Source organism: Xiphias gladius, chromosome 21, assembly GCF_016859285.1.
Source record: "Xiphias gladius isolate SHS-SW01 ecotype Sanya breed wild chromosome 21, ASM1685928v1, whole genome shotgun sequence".
Lineage (NCBI taxonomy): Eukaryota > Metazoa > Chordata > Actinopteri > Istiophoriformes > Xiphiidae > Xiphias > Xiphias gladius.
This window is the reverse complement of record NC_053420.1, coordinates 6,908,441-6,929,296: the sequence shown is the minus strand read 5'-3', so window position 1 is coordinate 6,929,296 and position 20,856 is coordinate 6,908,441. Positions and strand designations below refer to the sequence as shown.

Genomic DNA, 20,856 nt, shown 5'->3' with positions numbered 1-20,856 from the left:
CGCCTAACTTTTTAACCAATTTTTGCAAAATAAAAATAATGAAGCAATTAATCTTTGATGGGTATCTTTAGGATTTTATTGATACTACTCTTTGTGTTGCTATTTATCACCTCCTTTTACATTACTGTGCAAGAAAAGGAAGAAATTAAGAGCAGAATGAACGTAAATGCGAGCAGCCTATTGCTGTGCAGGTGCTGTTGTTAGAGGGAGGAGAGGCTGGCTGGTCTCGAGGGTGTTTCCCCATTTTTAGGAACCCAAAATGCGACCAAAGAGAGGGATGGAAGGAGTAGAAGAGAATTAAAACTGTATTTACTTTATGGCAGTTAGGTTCTAAAACAGAAATAAATGACCTTCAAACACTCAGCAGATTGTCTACATAGAGTTTGCGTTTGTTTTTAGCTTTTCATAAGAGTTGGATCTGGATGTCTTTGTAAAACATACTGGCTGTGGGTGAAAATGGAATCAGGAGTTGACTGTGGGCATAGAGGTTTAAGACATTGCATGTCTACAAGTGTATGTTGTGCTTGTTGAACAGTGGTGTATTCCAGAAAGTGGGTTTGGTGAAAACTGAGTTTGGTCAGAGCCAGCGCAAAAATGATTTTTGTGGTTTTAATTTAAATATCATAGTGATAAATGTTACTGCAGGCCTCTGCACCACAGACAGATTTTATACTGACTGTAGGTGTAGGGTTGGGGATGGAGGTTCAGAACACTTCCTTTATTAAAACAAAACAAAACAAAAAAAACAGTTCAGGACCAGAACATTTTGTGAAACATCTTTATTTATTCTCCAGCTGTAACTGAGATCTGAATCATACAGTTTATAAGTATAAGGCATCCTACTGGCTACTGCAGGTCTGTTGGGTTGAGATTGGCCGGCTTTAGTCAAAGGAAGCACAAGACTTGAATGTTATGAATAATTTTAGTCCCTTTATCTCAAGTTGACAACTATTTTCTTATGATTCAACACATGGTGCCTATATTAAATCTTTTATCCTGTTTATGTGAGGTAACACAAACAGGATACAGTTTATTCCTGATGTAATTATACTATTAGGCTGACATATCAGAAATAGTTTTCTCATGATCTCTGAGGAACTGTGCTGTTATTTTGGGACAATTCTCAATTGAAGCCACTTCTGTCATGCACTCTGTCCTGTAGGCCTCCAGAACAATAGGGGTTCCAGAAATAAGCTTGCCCGTATTTGATTATTATTACAGTGATAAACATGTGTTTGTCTGGGCAAAATTAGACCTCACGTAACAAGAAATCTATGAATGAATTTATCTCTGTTATTTGAGGATAACTGTTCTTGTGAGAACCAGAAAAACTGTATTTGCAAATGAAGTTTTGGTCCTGAGATAACAGGCCCGACAAATATTTTTGGCTATCACGTCTGCTTCCGTAAGGGTTAATGTCAGCCTGAAGCTGAATTTAAACAGTGTGTCATTGTTGGCCACTTTGTGCTGAATCTGTGTAGCTTTAGGAAGAGTAAATACTGAGAGGAAGAAGCTGTGTCCCATTTTAGGCTCCTTCAGAGTCCACTCTTTGAAAACCAGTGGTGTGTCCAGGCAGTCTTCATCAACTCCTTAAATCAGAAATGGTCATCTAACCAGGGGTGTTGAGAACGGACCAAAGAAATAGCCCCTGTGCAGGATGTCAATGATGAGTCTGAACTCCAAGTCCAGTTTGCTCTTGTCACGAGCCCGGTTCGTCACCACAACGGTACATGGAGGCTGGGACACTCGTTTACGCACCTCAGGACACAGTACATTTACATGCACTTAAGTAAACCAGGTTACTCCGAGAAATCAGGTTATGCAGGTAATCGGGAAGCACGTTTACATGCATTTGGAGTAACATGGTCACTATAAGTCTGTGGATACATGCAGCGGGTCAATAAGCACATTTCTATCCCAGACCTTATTTTGGAAGTACGGATTTCTTATTTTAACTGTATTAGTCACAGAGGACGGCGCTTTTTAATGTTCAAATGTTCTGCGATGAAAACTGGCTTATTTAGACTTCTACAGACTACAGTATGTTAGTTTCAGTCTCAGTCAGACTTTGGATTGAATTATTTTGAATAGAAGAGCAAATGTGTGTAATTATTTCTACTCTGCTTCACCCACTTCGATACTTTCACCGTTTAAAGCCTTTGTCATGCACATGCGTACTTGCAAAAAAGCAATTAGAAACCTGGTTACCTGTATACATGGCATATGGAAACCAGGTTTCGAATTTCTTTGACTTTAAAGAAATGGGCTTACTGGAGAAAGCCAACTGTCAACCGCATCTTTCTGATTGTCAACAAATCCCATTAAAGACCAAAGACCGAGTTTGTGTTAGTCTGTATCTCAGTACTCTCTGATTTCCCTATCCTGTCTGTGGCACTCAACCTGTAGCCTATGGGTTCCTACTGAAGACGTAAATCCTTCAAAATGGCTCCAAAATATACAGTTTCACTGTTCAGAAGGGCTTGGTAATCTCCTAACAACAGCTGGGCACTGTAGCTTTTAGCTAATTTTATAAATGTTATAAATAAACGTTTTCATAAAGGAACATATCACCCGGTGCGAAGTTGTGGCCCTGTGGTGCGTTTTTTTAATAGTTTTTTAGCACCGAGGGAAAAGATTATATCAGGCTTTGGCTAAACGCACACAATACTTGCTTCGCAGGATTAATTTATTGTTGCTTTTGGTCTTTTAATGGGATTTGTGGACAACAACAGAAACGTAGCATATAACCAAAGTTATTGTGAAAGTGCATGTAAACGCACTGACCGCTGTAAGTTAGATGGAGACGTCTACCATTAAACTATTACTATTGTGTTCAAGTCAAACGTCACAACTCAGAGACTCCCAGTTTAACACTTGGGTGTAACTCTTTACGACGAGCACCTGAACACACCATTGGCTCTGGTTTGGTCAGGTACTGGTCAAACTGGTGACTCGGTTAGGAATCCTCTGTCGTTCGAATGATTTGTGGAAGACGAGGAGCAGGTTCAGGCCTCAAGGTGTGGTCATTTCTAAGGAGGTGGAGCTGGAATTGAGAGACAGCTACAGAGAGATGAAGGCACCTGAGGGTCAAGTAATCCAGGATCAGACATTTTCCATAGTGTGTATCTTCTTGTACGTCTATCTTTGTGAGGACCAATTTGAGTTTTTGACTGAGGACATTTTGTCGGGTCCTCACCTGTTCAAAGGCTGTTTGAGGGTTTAAGGTTGCTCTCACACCTGTAGTTGAGTTCATTTGGTCCTAACCAAGTTGTTGCCCTTTTAGTTCCGGTCCACTTTGTGTTCACACTCGAATTCCAGAGAGTGACAGCAGGTCACACAGCACTTTAATGCTTCATACGTGTATATTTATATTCTCTGGGGTTATGAATAACTCTTAAAGAAGTAGCTGATAATGAGCACTATTAGCATTATTAGATTGCAAATTATACAGATTGCTTATAAAGGGCGCTTCTTGAATAATTCACAATCAGCAGATGGATTTAAGTTTATAGCTTTTGCTTTTGAAATTGCACCAACTGTCACAACATCCTGTGGTTGGTCCCTTTTTTTCGCAGTTTATTTGTGGTGTGTTTGCTCGGAAGCGGACCGAGACCCTCCTTCTGAGGCGGTCTGGGTCCGGTTGTTTAGTTTGCATCAGGGTCCCGCTTTCGCACCGGTCCAAATTAACTGTGCTAGATGGGCAGATGCCCCAGAGTTCATGTCAACCGAACCAAACAGGCTACGTGTGAAAGCAACATTAAGGTTGAAGTTCGAATCAAGCTTAGTAGAAGGACGGGGGTTATTTACTTGTGACGGTTCAGGTCAGTGTTAGGGGTTTTGGGTGCATTCAACGAGGGTCCTCACAAGTTTAGAAGTACAAACGTGTGTATGTGCGTTTAGTGTTTTTGAATCCACGTTGGCACCACCTGGTCATCGTCCTCTTGTTTACTCTGTGATGTTGTGTGTGAACTGTGATGCATCTTGTGCACGTTGTGACGTGGCACGCAGGGATTGGTCAGCCACGGGTGCATCAGCAGCTCAGGCGCCTCCAGTCTCTCGGCGGGCGACTTCCTCAGCATGCAGCCGATCAGACACTTGGCCCGCGGCGACAGCCAATCGGGCAGGCTGAAGGTCCCGCGGCGGATCTTGGCGAACAGCGCCGCGGGCTGCGTGTCCTGAAACGGGTACCGCCCGATCAGCATGGTGTACAGAGACACGCCCAGGCTCCAGATGTCTGCGGCGCGGCCCGAGTAAGACTCGTTGCCATTGGTCAGCAGCTCGGGGCCCACGTAGGCGGGGCAGCCGTGTCTGTCCGTCAGAGAGTCGTCATCATGGGTACCGTGCAGGAGGACACAGTCGTCCAGGCCGAGCAGGGACAGGTGAGTCCTGCAGGAGGAAAACCACACGGATCAAAATCTTAGTCTACTCAATGCATCAGCAGTGACAGGAGCAGTATCTGTAGTACTGGTACCTCGTCACCAGTACTACAGATACTACTGTTAGTAGTTATGGTAATAGTAGTACTGGAGGTGTTAGAGGTGGTATTTCTTTCATGTAAGGTTTCATCTGTTCCACTGATATCACTAATTAAATTGCTGCTACTGCTAATACTGCCGATGGAAGCAGTGTTATTAGCAGCGTCCATAGTAACTTTAGCAGTATCAGCAGTATTATATTGTTAGCATCAGTGGTATTTATAGCAGTCTAAGTAATATCAGAAGTGTCACTCTGCATTTTAGCAGAATCGGCAGTATCACCAGAAGTTTTAGTGGTGTTGTTGTCATATTAGAGGTATGTAGAATTTACGTCAGTACCAGTAGTATTTTAAGTGTCAGCAGTATTATGAAATATTTATTCACAATATCATTGGTAATGAGTAATATTAGCAGTTTGTTATGCTGCATCAGTAGAATTCATTGCAGCAACCTATGTAGTATGTAGCAATAGTATATTATTGACAGCAACAGTCGTCTGCTTTAGCAAAGTTTTTTTTTAAAGGTTTCGATATTAGTGGCATCATCGGTACGTGTGTCTGAGTCTCACCTGTATCTGTCAGTGAAGACGAACCTGCGGAGCTTCAGGTCTCTCAGGATGACGCCATGGCGATGGCAGTGCATCACGGCATTCAGCATCTGAGCGAACAAAAGCCCCGCCTCCTCCTCGCCCAGGCGCTTCCTGCTGCGCACGTACGCGTGCATGTCGCCGTGGTGACCAGGCAAGAAGACGTACACGCTGTCCTGGCCAGTAACCACGTCCAGCAGTCCGCAGATGTTGTCGTGGTGACCGATCCGGGCGTGGGCAGCCAACTGCTCCTGGTAACTGCGCAGGGGGAGCACCTGTAACCATGGCGACCGGACAGGGACAGTCAAGCTAACATGGTAACAGTTTTTTTGGGGTGTGTGTGTGTGTGTGTGTGTGTGTGTGTGTGTGTGCTTGCGAGCGTGTTACCTGGCAGGTGTACTGCTGTTGTGTTTGCGCGTGCACGGCCCTGTAAGTCTCCTCCCCCTCACAACGTTCAAACAGAATGTACGGTCCGACTCTCGATGGCGATTGGCTTTGGCTCGATTTGGGGGCAGGGCTTCTGGGCAGGAGGCATGCCGATAGGCCAGGTGCCAGAGGGGGCGGAGCCAGACGGGCTCGTTTGCATTTCATCAAATTATCCCGGGGCTCTTCCAGTAGCCTCTTCAGACAGAGTTGAGACTTGGCTGCGCCCACGTCCACGCTCATCTGTGATTGGAAGAGACAAGTGACAGGTTAATTAATACCACTGAATAGTCTGCCGTTTCTATATAGTTATTTTATATGATATTTTTACAATGCTTCCAGTATAGAAAAACTCCAAACTGTTCACGGGTTATTAGTGTGGGAACTTTGTGTTATTTTAAAAGTTGTCTGATCTATGTCAAGAATGTTTTCAGTGGAAACTCCGGCCCTGAGCTGCTTGGTGAGCTTGACCGAGCTGCTTCTTTTCTCACTGCAGGGCCGTCTGCGGGTGGCATCGCAGCGGAGCCTCCTCCCTCCACTAAAACCTCTTCAGTAATATTTTCACATACATTAATAAGACTTACGTTAGTATCACGTTTCACCGTGTTCTAAATCTCTGCTGCTACTGTTAACGTGTCTATAGGCTCCATGATGCAACTTCCTGTAAGCTGACAGATGCTTCAGCTTTCAGATCGTTGCATCAGAGCACAACAGTTTATAGTTCAAACAGGCTTTAAATGCAGTCAATACCTACCACGCACACGCACACACACACGCACACACACACAAACACAGTGAGAGAGAGAGTGTGTTTTATATATAGTTTCTCAGAACCTGCAGCTGTCGTGGTGACGTTTTGTGGAAACCTGATGTTGGCCAACGTTGCTCTCTTTCTGGTGAAACAACCTGAGTCACAGCTTCACCGGGGCAATGTCATCCTCCAACACAAATACACACACACACACAAAAAATCTGTGCTGTTTGATGTCTCATCTCTCCAATCTCTGGAGAATTTCTCCATGACTTTCTGTTAAGCTACAGTTTCACAATCAGAACTCAGTGCAATCTCTCATTCAGCATTCCTTTCACTGGTCTTTCTGAAAAAATGAAGACATGTTCCTTTTTTTTTTCCCCCCATACTCTAAGACAAATAGGCATCCACTATCTGGGATTTCATGATATGAAAATCTACAGCTCCCATGAAAGTTTACCTGGTACTGGTGTCATTATAACTTGGTTTCATCCACATTTACAATATTCACCCGAGCTGTCCTCTAAAGTATTTTGTTTTTACTTCTTAGTTGTAATCTCTGCTGTCTCAAAACGTCCACACTGTTCAATCCTCTGTCCTGCTGTTATTACAGACACATCCGAGCTAACCGTGACCCACCGACTTGTCCACGGACTCTCCTCTTATTTCGAGCCGAAGATCTGGGGCTTATGGAAAATGATGTTCATTAAAAGGTGGCCAAAAACAGAAATCTTGACTTAACAAAGGCGTTAGATAGTTTTTCTTTTCAAATCACCGTCCTTATCCCAACATACGGAGTGGGAACCACACCAGCAGGATCTGTTCGAAGGCTGGATTTTTAGTTAATTTAATTATCACAAATCCCAAGGGGACTTTGAATGAGATTCTTACTGCTTAACCAGAACCCGGAAGTTAGCTCTCTGCACTCACTGAGCACTTTATTAGGAACGCCTGTACACCTGCTTGCTGACGCAGTTATTCGATCAGCCAATCACGTGGGAGCAGTGCAAGGCATGAACGCATGCAGATACAGGTCAGGAGCTTCAGTTCACGTTCACATCAAACATCAGAACGGGGGAAAAAATGCGATCTCGGTGACTTTGACCGTGGCATGATTGGTGGTGGCACACGGGCTGGTTGGAGGCTTTTCCGAAGCTGCTGATCTACTGGGATTTTTTACGCTCAAAAGTCTCTAGAGTTTCCTCGGACTGGTGTGATGAACGAAAAAACATCCAGCGAGCAGCAGTTCTGCAGAGGGACCGGCCTGGTCAGATGAATCTTGACTTCTGCCGAGGCACGCAGATGGTAGGGTTGGAATTTGGCGTCAACAGCATGAATCCATGGACCCAACCTGCCTTGTGTCTACAGTCCAGGCTGCTGCTGGTCGTGTGATGGTGGGGAATGTTTTCTTGGCTCACTTTTGGGCCCCTTAATAACAACCAATCATGGTCTGAATGCCACAGCCACATGATAATGCACCACGCCACAAAGCAAAAGTGGCCTCAGTCCGCTGGTTTCATGAACATGACGATGACTTCAGTGAACCTCAGTGGCCTCCCCATTCACCAGATCAGAATCTAAACCCTTGGGATGTTATAGAGCAGGAGGCTGGCAGCATGAATGTGCAACTGATAAATCTGCAGAAGTGATGTGACGCAATCATGTCAACAAGGACCAGAATCTCAAAAGAAAGTTTCCAAGAAGTCGTGGAAACCAGGCCACGAAGAACCGAGGCTGTTTTGAGAGCAAAAGGGAGGAACTACCCAGTATTAGAACGGTGTTCCTAAAAAAAGTGCTTGCTGAGTGGATCCGAGTGCTCTGAAATCTGCTGGTTTCTATTTTTGTTTCTGTTTCTAAAAGCCTTAACCCCAAACTTGCCGAGAAGTTTCACTCATCTTCACGGAAACGCTGACAGTCAGGCATCCTCCCTCCGTCCCACAGGTCAACATTGTCATTGTCAACAACGTCTGTTTGGGTTCCCAGTCTCAGCCCTCTCTGACAGCCTCACAAACTCTTCTTAAAATTCAGGGCCGCACCTATCAATTATTTTCAAAGTTGAATCTCCTGATCTATAAAATGTTAGAAAATAGTGAAAAACGTTCATCCCAGTCTCCCGGAGTCCATGGTAATGTCTTCAAATGTTGTCTGCTTTTGTTTTTATTTTAAATACAAACAGTCCGAACCTCAAATATACTAAGTTTACTTTCAAAGAAGCCAAAGAAAAAAAAAGGAAATATTCACATTTAAGAACCTAGATCCACTCAATTATTGGGATTTTTTCATAAAGGCTCAGGCTGCAGGAAACCTACATTAAAGTTAGTAAATAAGTCCAAATCCGTTCGACAGCGGAATAACTCTAGCTCTCAATGCCTTAACGAAATACAACAGCAAGTGCTGATGGGTCCATGCCTGTAACTCGGTTTTAAATACACTTGAGCCCCAAGCCCCCGTTCTCCCCAGCTTTCAACCCCATCGCACGGTCTTCGTCAGTGGGTGGAGTTTGTTCCCGTGTTGAACTGCCGGCTTTTTCCAGAGCTTTCATCGCGCTCCCCCATCAGGGCCAGATCAAGTTCTTCTGAGCCAACACGGACGCTTGACCGTGACTCAGGGACTGGTTTGTCAAAGTGCTGTTTTCAGGGTTAAGAATGAACTTTGATCCCTAAAGTTGAGCCCGTTTTGATCCCAACTGAACTCTTCTGACTTCCAGTGAAATAGCTTAGAGGTTGTTTTTTTTTTAATTTTCATGCGATCGACTTAAAACTTATCTTATTTATAAATGGGAACAAAAACTATACAAAACTTTTAAAACTGGCTCCACCTCGACCAGCTGCAATTCAGCAGTGATTCAGTTTATAACGTGAATATTAACGTTATTACATTCTGCATAACGAGGGCTTCAGGTGTTCACTACTCAATGAACTTTTACATGTATTTTAATATTTATTATTACGTTTTTTTTTGTGTGTTTTTTTTTTTTTACTGTTATTGCCACTTCGACTAAAGTAAAGGATCTGTGTGCTTCCTCCAGCACTGCTCTCAGGTCAGTTTTCTTACCTTGTGCTCTTCACTCAGACCGGTCCCAATGGCAGGTCAACAGGAAACCAGTGGATCCAGTAGATAAGCGCTTGGAGTCGGCGTGGGGCTGGTGGTCTCTCTGTGTGTGTGTGTGTGTGTGTGTGTGTGTGTGTGTGTGTGTGTGTGTGTGTGTCTACGTCTGGCGCAGAAGTTGCGGAAGACACAAACACCGGAGGTCTTCTTTAAAGTTGAACTCCGACTGGAACCAGCAGCTGTGGCACTGGGAGAACTGGGGCCACTCTGTCCGGTGATGACGTCTTTGTTTCCTTTTTATTATCGTCCCGGTTGCGCAACCTGTCGTCAGTCGGTCAGCTGTTCGCCTTTGAGCTGCTTCTTCAGTCTGAATAAAAGACACTCCGACTGAAGTCTGGCACAAAAACTAAACCCAAACTTTCGATTGAAAAAAATGAACTTGGAAACGGTTTTTCTCTGAGTGTACAGATATAGATCTGGAGCCGAAGCGAACAAAGCCGAATCAGACCGAGTCCCCGGGTCCTTCGGTGAGCGGAAATCTAATTAATCTCCGTGTCTCGGTCTGGTTTAAATCCACGCTGACCCCTCGCCGGACTCCGGTCTCCTCTGGCCCCGTTCGCCTCCCGAACTTCCAGCGGGATTGAGGACCTAGGGACCGACTCCGGGTATGTTTGGTTACGTTGTTTCCTCCCGCGGTGTCGTCACCCGGCGGGCGTGGGGGGGGCGGAGCCACGATGTTGCAATCTCGAACCGATCGGACGTCAGACCAGGCGGACACGTGACTGAGCCGATGCGAAACTGCGGCGTGTAGAGTCAGTGTCCGGTTCTTTGGGGAACACCCAGGTGAAACTAACGGGGTCTGACACAGCGGAGCTGCGGGGGGGTGTAATGTGCAGTCTGTGCTGAGGCCAGTTTTTTTTTTTTTGGAGGGGTGTCGGGTTTTTGCCCCGATCACCCTGGAGGATGCGGTTCGTGCTGCTGTCGAAACTCTGCTGCCTCGTGCTGACAGGTGTTCCTGACGTTTTTTGTCCAGCCCCCCCTCGTGTCAGCGAGGGCGGGGCTAAATGGGCAGGCTGAAACGAACACTGGACGAAGGCGGGACTTGCTGCGAGGTTGTTGCGCGTAGACTGCGTTAGTCTTAACCACGCGGGCCTAATGGACTCGACCACTGAGCGTACATTCGTGTTTCTTTATTGAACAGAACTATAGTCTACATGAGACACAGTGAACACGAGCAGACGCAGACCTGGGGGGGTAAAGACAGTTAGGCTCCATGTGGGATGTTCAATGACCCTCTGCTCCCAACACAAACCGTATATTTTGAGAGTTTTTCATTTGTTTGCTATGGGGATGAGAGCTGGCACCAGTGTGGTCATTCGTAAAACTTTTAAAAAGTCGAATGTCACAAGGACCTGGTTTGATATCGGACAAGTTTGGATATGTGTGTACGGTATCGTATGGTGTGTTCTACTTTGCATGCCCCCCCCCCCATGATTAAGTCAAGTAAACATACCAGGGAAATTACGCGAATGATATTATTCACTTCATTTAAATCGAACAAATATCCCCTCAGTGCAACCTGTTTTAATTCCTCGCCTGTTTGTGCCTCACTAACAGTTGTCAGTTAAAAGACAGTGTGTTGATGACAGTTTTCCCCTGAGGCAACAACGGTAGTACTTTCAGTAAACAGTAGTTTCAATAACAGAAGCAAGCCGGCGTTTATTGTGTGTGAATAACATCACTTGCATCTCTATTCTACAGATTCCCATATACAATTCTTTTTTTTTTTTTTAAAACAATTTTTAAAACAAGCTGCTGTTACTCTTAGTCCCCGTTTGTTCCCAATGGGAACAAAGCGAGGCTCACAATGAGTCGCAGTTCGTCTCAGCAAAGCTTTCGAAATTTCTAAGATGTCAATGCGTGATTTTTGCAGGACGCCTCTTTGACGCTGTAGGTAACAGAAGGAAGATGAAGGAGAGCAAAGTTTACGAGTATTGATTGTGAGCTGTTCAAGTTACATCTGGCGCAGATGCAGCTCCTGTCTGAAATGTGAATCTGTTAACAATACAGGAAGGTGTTAAAAATATCATAGAGGCATGGTGGGAGGTTTCATTTTATACAACAGCTGCTTGTTTCATATATAAAAGCTGTTTATACTTTATTACATTATACACTGACACACTTATTCAATCACTCACTTGGATTTTTGGTGCACTGCCTATATTCATTATGCAGGTTTCCGAAGGAAACCTCTCGAATTCAAATTAGCTTTACTGGCGTGATGGAAGCAGGTTGCACACAACAAGGCTTGTGATGTAAGAAGAAAAACTCCAACACGTAACTGCAAAGTATGCTATGATGAAAGAAACAAATATGATAAGATGAGAAATAGTTAAACGTTTAAATGTCGCGGTAACGACGAGGAAACTTGTTAGTTGCGGGAGGAAGTCATTGTATTAGCTGTGCCAACCAGTATACGACAACACTGTGCTATATATGCAGTCGATAGGAGGTTTTCCTCTGACAGTAGTGGACCAATCGTAGTCTTGTCTGTAAGATCTGAGCTCTTTCAGATGGACTGTTGCCCTGCAGAGCTGCGGCCACCACCTGACCTCTGACCCCTTCATCCGAAACGTTGAGACGCACGAGGCCCGTTTTCTAAATCCATACTATCAACTAATCCGCGACTCGTCACAATTTCGACGACTCCTCCAACTCATCGGTGCAGAGAATATTGGATAAACCACAGGCGTGTTCACGTGTATAACCGAAGACTTTGAGTTGCAGATGGACGAGACAAGATACAGAGCGAGCGGCGCGTGAGTGCCACTGAAGCATTCGCTGCGTTTAATCCACGACCTCATTTCAGCCATCTCTGTTGTCAGAATCTGTCTGTCTGTCTGTCTTCACCAGGTTTTTCAAGTAGGTTGCATGAGGATTAAGAAAGACAGTAAACATGCCCTTCCGAAACCTGCAGGGAGACTCTGTGTACAGTGAGACTGGCGAGCTCATAGCCACACAGTCGAGATTAGACTCTAAGGCATAGGGTCAGGGTCAGGTTGGTTTAAGGGCAAGCAGACGTCGACACACAACACCTTGGAATCCAATGGCAACCCAACAGCCATGCTGGGAGTCTTGATCGGTCGTTATACAGGTGGATCACCGCGGGCCACTTGTCATTGCTTCGACACAAAATGCGTTCGATTCCCACGTCTTTCAAAGTTCATGAACCGTTTGGTCAGTCAAACTCAGCCTCCACCAAAACTCTGTGTGTTCAAACTCCATTTTGCACATTTACACACTGTTGTAAAAGCGGTTAAATTTACACTCGAAACCTGACACAGCGCAAAATTACTGTAAATTAGACTGACATTTGCTACGTTCTGCTACATCTACATCTAGAGAGAAAAAGCATAAACTCCTAATTGGGACACAAAACACTGAGGCCTGTTTTCATTCCTTAGTCACCTCTATGAAAGACTTGTGCCAGGTGGGGGAAGGGGGCAGGTGAGGCTGGATCCGGAACATCTCGTAATTGTATAGGACGATGTTGTGTTTCGCCGTTGTCCCCCAGTCACCGAGACGTTCACAGCCCATCCCGGGATGGCGGCGCTTTTCCATCCACCTTACTCTCCATCCCTCAGCCCCACAGAGGGATTGCTTTCCTCGTGGAGGGCGGAAGGTTTATGATCAGACGTCTCTGTTGGACACAGTGAATGCTGGACGTCTGGACGTATCTGCAGAGGATCGTCAGGGATGGATCAGGCTGCAAAGAGACTCTTTCCCAGGTGGATTGAAGAGAGGACATGAGGTGTGAGGAAGATGCAGAAGACAGCGTTGACTAGTGGTGATGTGTTTCTGCAGCTATCCTATACAAGTATAGATTTGTATTGCATTGCTGGATTTACTTTACTCTTTTCAAATAAAGTTTAAAAATAAAGCATTTTTTGAAGCACTTTGCAGCCTTTCTGATTCATTTCTGCGACATGTAAAGCAGCACAACCCATGCAGTTGAGATGTGCCATTCTTTTTGTTGTAATAATTAAATCTTGGTTAATGCTAAATCAACACTAATGCTACCTGTTTTTAGTGAATAAGTGACAAAATCTTACTGTTGAGAGACAAATGTCAGTGTTCTGGTACCAGCGTTGATCCTGAGATGTGTGCGAAGCGTCGTGGTTGCTTTAGTGCATTTCTGAAAAAGTTTTGAAAAAGTGAACACATCATGGAGAAATGTGTGTTACCAACTGTAAAAAAAACAAAAAAACAACTGAACTATAAGTTCAGAACATGCAAGCATCAGGAGATTTGAGTGACTTAAACAGCCATCTGTGCAGGTCCCGACTTACTGGCCTGCCGGAGTACTGTACTTTGAGGAAAATGCTAACATGCTCACGGTGACGACGCCAATGGTAAACACTCGGCATGTCCTGCCACGCACCAAAGACAGAACGCGAAATTATTCGCTGCATGTCGGGCCTTAAAGCGACCTGTTTGTCAAACATCCACACGTGCGTGAAAAACTCGAATCTGTGTTTGTGCAGTGTTGAGATCAGTCACACCGCAGTTTGTGAATAGACTCAACTGCTCAGACACTGGATGCACATGAGGCAGCAAGGTTGGCTTTAAATTCATTAATTGTGTCGGCATCTGTTGATATTCTGTGTGTAAATTCATCATGTTATAGTCGGGCTATGATTACAATGATATGTAGAAATAACTTAGTTGCCTAAATGTTTCGTAAATACAGTGTATTTCACAACAAGATTTCTACCCAACCCACAGTCTCATGTGACTTAATGGAAATGACTCTGATGCTACTGTGATTAAATGCGTTTATTGTTTAAAAAAAAAAAAAAAAAAACACTCTCCCTCTGTCCCTGACTATAATATTTTCCATCATACAGGTTAAAAGTGGAAAATGGCAGATGAGAAAAAACACCTTTCTGATGGATGATGAAAGGAACCAGATCAATTAACAGGTCAGGGAGACGTGAAATAAGGCAAAAGAGAAGCAGCACAGAGAGAATCTGGAAGATCTGCATTTGGTTTGGTTTAACTCATATTAACACACACTTTTGTCCTCCATCTTTTACAGTGTGGCCGTGTTCGGAGGGACCAGTTCACAGCCAGTATGAGCAGGAGGGATGATCACACACAGCAACGACTCGTGTACATATGGACATGTGATTAAATCCCTGCAGTACACAGACGAGACACCTGCTGCTCTACAGGAAATCTTCATTATGTAGATTTCCTGTGTCGGCGTGTGTGTGTGTGTGTGTGTGTGTATGTGTAGCCAGCTCTGCTCAGATTGGACAGATCACAAGCGACAGGTAAAGAGTTTGACTGACCTGGTTACACACACACACACAGACACACACACACACTGGAGGTTATCTCCACATGGTTAGCGTGTTTTTATGCCACATGATGAAATATTGAAGAAACAGAGGAGCAGGAACACTATGCGTGTGTGTGTGTGTGTCTGTGTGTGTGTGTCTGTGTGTTAAACTTTACTGTATCTTTCATAACCGACGTGATGAAATCAGAGGCCAAGTGTCTGACTCAATTACGGCCTGCCACATGAACACACACAGACTGAGAGCAACACACACACACAACACACACACACACACACACACAAAAACGTATGTATTTTCTCTCCTCTAACACACACTGTCCCGGTTCTCAGGATTATCACCTGTCTAACACCTGTGCTGCTGGGACACTTAGGTTTTGATCTCCATCTGAGCAGGGCTGCAGTCTGTCACTCTGTGTGTGTGTGTGTGTGTGTGTGTGTGTGTGTGTGTGTGTGTGTGTGTGTGTGTGTGTGTGTGTGTGTGTGTGTGTGTGTGTGTGTGTGTCTCTCTCCGTCTCTCAGCTTTAAATCCACTTCCTGTGTGTAAACCTGCTGTCTGGTCTACTAGCCCCCCCCCCTCTCCCTCTCTCTCTCGCTCTCTCTGTGTTTTGCCTCAGGGCATCGTGATCTCTGGAGCCTCTGGGGGAGGGGGGCTAACACTGAGTTTAACATTTGGTTAACAGAGGGAGCTTTAAGAAACAGTTAAAGCCCAGGGGTGGTTATACGATAAAACGTCCTTGAGCGTTTCCCTCGCCTGAGCCACTGAGCACTCGGTGGTCTTTGCTAAATGCAGATTTAATCAACCCAATGAGAGCAGTATGACAGTTTTTATCAATTTTTTTCACACATTCGTCACCACTGAATCCGCTTTTTATAAATTCTTCACACAGGCGGCACAGCGGCAGTCTGCGTGGACTAGACTTTTCATTGCTTTGACGCAAAGTCCGTTCAACGACCACACCTTTCGAAAATTTCAGGAAGTGGTTTCTCACCTGAATTCAACCACCACCAAAAAAAATGCAAGTTTACTGTTTTAAAAACGGTTACATTTACATTCAAAATCAAACACAAAATTACTCTAAATTATATTGAAATTTACTACATTCAGCTTTATTCAGCACATGAAAAAAAGAAAAATAATAATGCAAATATTAGAACATTAATAATAATGTTCGGTCATATAGTCTAATTTATTGATGCCTATAATTTCAGTTTTCACTGACACTAATATTCTTAGTATTCTATAATTAGAAATACCCCAGTATAATGTAGCTCAGTGCAACAACACCTTTAACTATGGCCTCAATAATTAACATATTTATGAATTTACACATTTTTCTGACGCTATCCACAGAAACTAAACATTATGAGCTTTGTAAAGATAGATGTCATGGCAGAGCTGCTGTATTGGAGTGCCCCTGCTGTAGTATACAGGTGTAGCTAACAAAGGGGCTCCTGAGTTTCTTATCTGTAGCTAACCCGTAAATGTACTTTATGTATAGTGAACATATGCACACTTGTTTTGTGCAAAATGAATCAAACGAAATAAAAAGCTACTTCAAAGACAGCGCCACCAGTTGTCAATCTTCGTCACAGAGTCCATTTATCAACCGATCAAACTTTATTTTTACAGCACCTCTTGGTGCAATTCAAAGTTCTGCACAGATGACTGACAATCTGATAATAAGACGACTAGCAAGTAAGAATATAATCAGTACAGCAGCTGGATACTAAAGCGCACAAACAACCGCAAAGGGAATAATAAAAGCAACAAAATAGATAAGAAGACCATAACAAAACCAAAAAAAGAATATAAGGCAATCAAAACATCAAAACAAGAAGCTGTTCTGGTGATTTCCATCACATCACATGAGCTTCATCAGCAGAGTTTGTCCAGTCATCATGGAAAGTTTAGTTCCATCTTTCTGAACAGTTTCATAACTTCTCATCAGAGAAAACCGAGACGTAAACCTCTACGATTCCATTACTCCATCTTCTGTTGGAGATCACGTCATATGATCAAAAGCTGCAGAGAAGCTACAAACTGGACCTTGTAGCCGACCCTCAAGTAAAAAGATGTCAGAGCAGCCAAGTGGTAAACAGCTGCTCCTGCTTGAAGTTCATTCATGGTCGCCGCATTGGCCTGGCCGTGACGGTCAGCCCGACGCAGCTTTTGTCACCTGCCCGCGTCCACGTATGGACAACCAGCCACCGCATAAAAAAATCTGTGACCACGCAGACTGTACATACTACGAGCACGTGCCAGAAAAGGTTCGAGTGCTGTATGTGTGTGCTGTACTCCACATCTTTGGTCCCACTCTACTCCAGCTGTTGCACAAAACCATTTTCTTTGTCTTTTTCTTGTTGTTCAGCCAAATACAACAAACAACGGAGGTCTTCTATGGCTTCTGTGAGGTCACCATCTTGTTTTCTAGTGCGAATGTGCGGGACGTGTCCTCGTACGCTGACTTCAGATTGTGGCAGTGCACATATGTGTGGGATACACGTGTTTCTGCGGCATTGGTATTGAAGTATGAACAAAGCGTAGCCCCACACTAAGATAGTGAACATGCTAAACATGGTACCTGCATGTTGGCATTGTCATCGTGAACATGTTAGCATGCTAATGTTGTGCCCAGTGCAGCCTCATAGAGCGGCGAGCACGGAGGTAGTCGTTTGATTTGGCTGCAACTAATGATTATTTTCGTTATCGATTAATCTGTCTAATATTTTCTTGATTAATCGAACAGCTCTTTGTCTAAAAAATTTCAGAATATGATAGAAAAATGCCCCTTGACAAATTCCCAGCGTCCAAGATGACATGTTCACATGTCTTGTTTTGTGCAACCAACAGTCCAAAACCCCAAAATATTAAATTCGCTTTCACAGAAGACGGAGGAAACCAGAAAATATTTACATTTCAGAAGCTGCAACCAGAGAAAAAATAGCTCAGAATGATTAATTGATTATCAAAATAGTTGACAGTTTTGTCGATCGAGAAAACTGATTAATCAATTAATTGATTAATCGTTGCAGCTCTGCAAATAACACATTTAGTGGATTATTATTATTAGATCATTATTAGTTAGTATAATCGTTATAGCTTTGCTCTTTTTTTCTGGCTCTTTCATCCCATCAAACCAGATTTTGTAGCAGCCTCTTCAGTTCAGGCTCCTCTGTAATCCTGCACGCACACACACGCGCACACACGCACACACAGGCACACACACACATACAGTATTTAAGTGTCTTCTTGTCTCAGTTTTGCATCATCCCTGGTGACCCCTGAGTGTGTGTGTGTATGTGTGTGTGCGTGTGTGTGTGCGTGTGTGTGTGTGTGTGTGTGTGTGTGTGTGTGTGTGTGTGTGTCTGTGTGTGTGTGTGTGTGTGTGTGTGTGTGTGTATGTGTGTGTGTGTGTGTGTGAGAAGGGGGTAGATCTCTATAAACACACACTGAGGCCAGCCTGGGATTGTCTCTGTGATGAAACAAGCAGTAATGTCTGCTGTTGGCTTGACGACTCCATCCACTGTGACATGACTCTGCGTGTGTGTGTGTGTGTGTGTGTGTGTGTGTGTGTGTGTGTGTGTGTTTTTTTTAGGGGGGTCCGACCTTTGACCTTTTCACTGTGTCTGTTCAAGAAAGAAGTGGAATTTGCTGAGTTGAGTTTGTTGAGTCCTAAATCTCAAAATAATTATGTTATTATAATGTTGATATATATTATCAATGAAATAACCAGTGCTAACAATCAACAAACAGCAGTGAGTCTTTAAGAACAACTGGCGATGATCGCTACCTTCCAGTTTTGTTTCCCAGTCCATGGTTCATTTCCAGCTCAGCGCTTCAATATTCACTCTCTTGTGGCTTTTATTCTTGGTCTCTACCGACCCCCGAGGGAAGTAGTTTCTGTCTCTGTGTCTGTCTGATGTTTGGTGAGCAGGTGGTGGACAGTGGGGTTTTAGAACTTTTACTCTCAAAACAGCTGCCTGCTCTGAAAACTATTCTCTCAGAGCAGTGACACCGAACCGAAACAGCTAAATTGTGGGCTGGACAGATAAACAATGAGCTGAGCCTAACTATAAAGCTCTGGAAAGCCGAGAGGAGCTGCAGATTCAGGTGTAATTCTAAGTTCATCTGCAAGGGACACCGGTCACATTATTTTCACCTTTTCACGTTTTAAAAATATCAGTTGTAGCCACTGTGAGCTTCACATCGTCGTCTACAGTCCCTGTAAAAACTGTCGCAAATGCGTTCTGTGGATTATCAAAAGTAACAGGGAGTCTGTTACTCAAACAAATGTTGTTTGTGTGTTATTTTACAGGTCTGTTATATCCTCAAAATTTATGTAAAGTTTCAGTGTGAAAGAACCATGTAGTTTTGGTAATAATTCAAATCTCAGTTTGAACAGTAACTGTGGCATTGGATGAATGTCGCCAAAAGTACAATTTTTTTTCCTTCTGAAATGTAGCAGAGTAGAAGTAAAAACTGGCATAAAGAGTAAATAATCAAGTTCGGCACAAGTACTGTGCATCGTAACTGTAGTTACGTTCACTACTTCAGTTAATGTATATAGATGCTCTCCACCGCTGGCGTAAGGAACTTTGAAAATACGCCCACTTGAGAGCCCTGCCTGCTGCTGATCCACCTGAGGATGCTCCCGTCGTCCTTTCACGTGTGCGCTCCGTCTCCCTGTCTTGAATGTACAGGTGTGACTCACCTGTAGTCCTCCCACAAGGCCGGCGGGTGATGGCGTTCGGTCCGGCCTGCAGGCCTCCTTTGGTTTCGGGCCAGCGCATGCTGTTTTCTATACGTAGTTGAGGATTTACGAATCAAACATCGAATCAAACAAACCAACCCCCTGGGGATTGTCTTCACCAGTGTCTCCCCAGGTATGTTGCATCAGCAGCTAATTAAGCATCAGGACCCCCCCCCCCATAAGGCCCTTAAATCTTTCCCTCATTTACCCAAATGAAACACTAATCATAACAGCTGAGCGTGTGAGACGTGATGTTTATTTTCATGAATGTGATGAACAGTCCACTTCAGAAATCCTCCACTGAGGATTTATTAAACCAGACTGACCGATGGTTACAGATGTGCTGACTGATGCTGTGTTCGTGTGATATGGGGCGGATGGTAGAGGATGGAAAAGGTTCCCGTGTTAACTCATCGACAGAGTTGGTTGTGTGAGGATTAAATACTGTCCACTGACTGTGTAACCCCCGTATCCATTAAGGTTTCTGTTAATTACCTTGAATGACCGTCTTTGGCCGATGGATCGCATCCATATTTGTTTTGTTTCCATGGAATAAGTGCCAAGTCGGATATAGTAGAGCATTAAAAATTGCGTGTTTCCCAGTTGTAATAACGATTTGGATGTTGAACGCTATTTACGAGTCAGAATCTCAATTATGTAACATGGACACAACAACAGCCTGAATCCAAATGTCCCGATTTGCCCAAATTCACAGACTTAACAGACACGCACACAGGAAGCCTCGAGGTCTGTCTCCATCCAGAACTCATCTAGTCCACAAGGAGCCTTGTGCAGACTTTCTGCACGCCCTCCAGAGAGTCTGCTTGGAGTGAAAACTTCACCAGACTTCACTAAGAAAATTATCTATTACTCGTAACAATATGAAAGAGGCTGGATTACCAACCAAGCAAACTGGATAACAGCCCAGGGGCCCCCGTCGTTTAGGGGTCCAGATTTATAGAACATTTTATATAGATATATATATATATATATATAGATAGATAGATATATGTATGTATATATAGATAGATAGATAGATAGATAGATAGATAGATGTATGTATGTATGTGTGTGTAGATGTATGTATGTATGTGTGTGTAGATGTATGTATGTATGTGTGTGTAGATATATATATGTATGTATGTATGTATATATATATATGTATGTATATATATATATATATGTATATATATATATATATATATATATATATATATATATATATATATATGTATGTATATATATATATATGTGTATATATATATATATATATGTATATATATATGTATGTATATATATATGTATGTGTGTGTGTGTGTGTGTGTGTGTGTGTGTGTGTGTGTGTGTGTGTGTGTATCCATGGTTTCGTTGCTCTCCTGTGCAACCATCAAATGCAACTTGAGGCAATTCTTTGCACACATATATACACACTTACACACAAACACAACACACACACA

The 20,856-nt window shown here is 43.6% G+C and overlaps 1 protein-coding gene and 1 long non-coding RNA gene across 2 annotated transcripts; one reads left to right on the top strand and one right to left on the bottom strand.

The window, feature by feature from the left end:
- Positions 1-764: 764 nt before the first annotated feature.
- Positions 765-10,113, bottom strand: trib3 (tribbles pseudokinase 3). Its single transcript, XM_040159563.1, has 4 exons — positions 9,290-10,113; positions 5,449-5,727; positions 5,044-5,336; positions 765-4,386 (listed from the first exon to the last, which is right to left on the bottom strand). Exons 2-4 carry the CDS (start codon positions 5,725-5,727, stop codon positions 3,897-3,899), a joined length of 1,062 nt encoding a protein of 353 aa, XP_040015497.1. The 5' UTR covers positions 9,290-10,113; the 3' UTR covers positions 765-3,896.
- Positions 9,846-14,451, top strand: LOC120807477. The gene is made up of 3 exons (XR_005709831.1): positions 9,846-9,948; positions 14,191-14,265; positions 14,382-14,451. It is a non-coding gene; the product is annotated as an uncharacterized LOC120807477 (long non-coding RNA).
- The last annotated feature ends 6,405 nt before the right edge of the window (positions 14,452-20,856 follow it).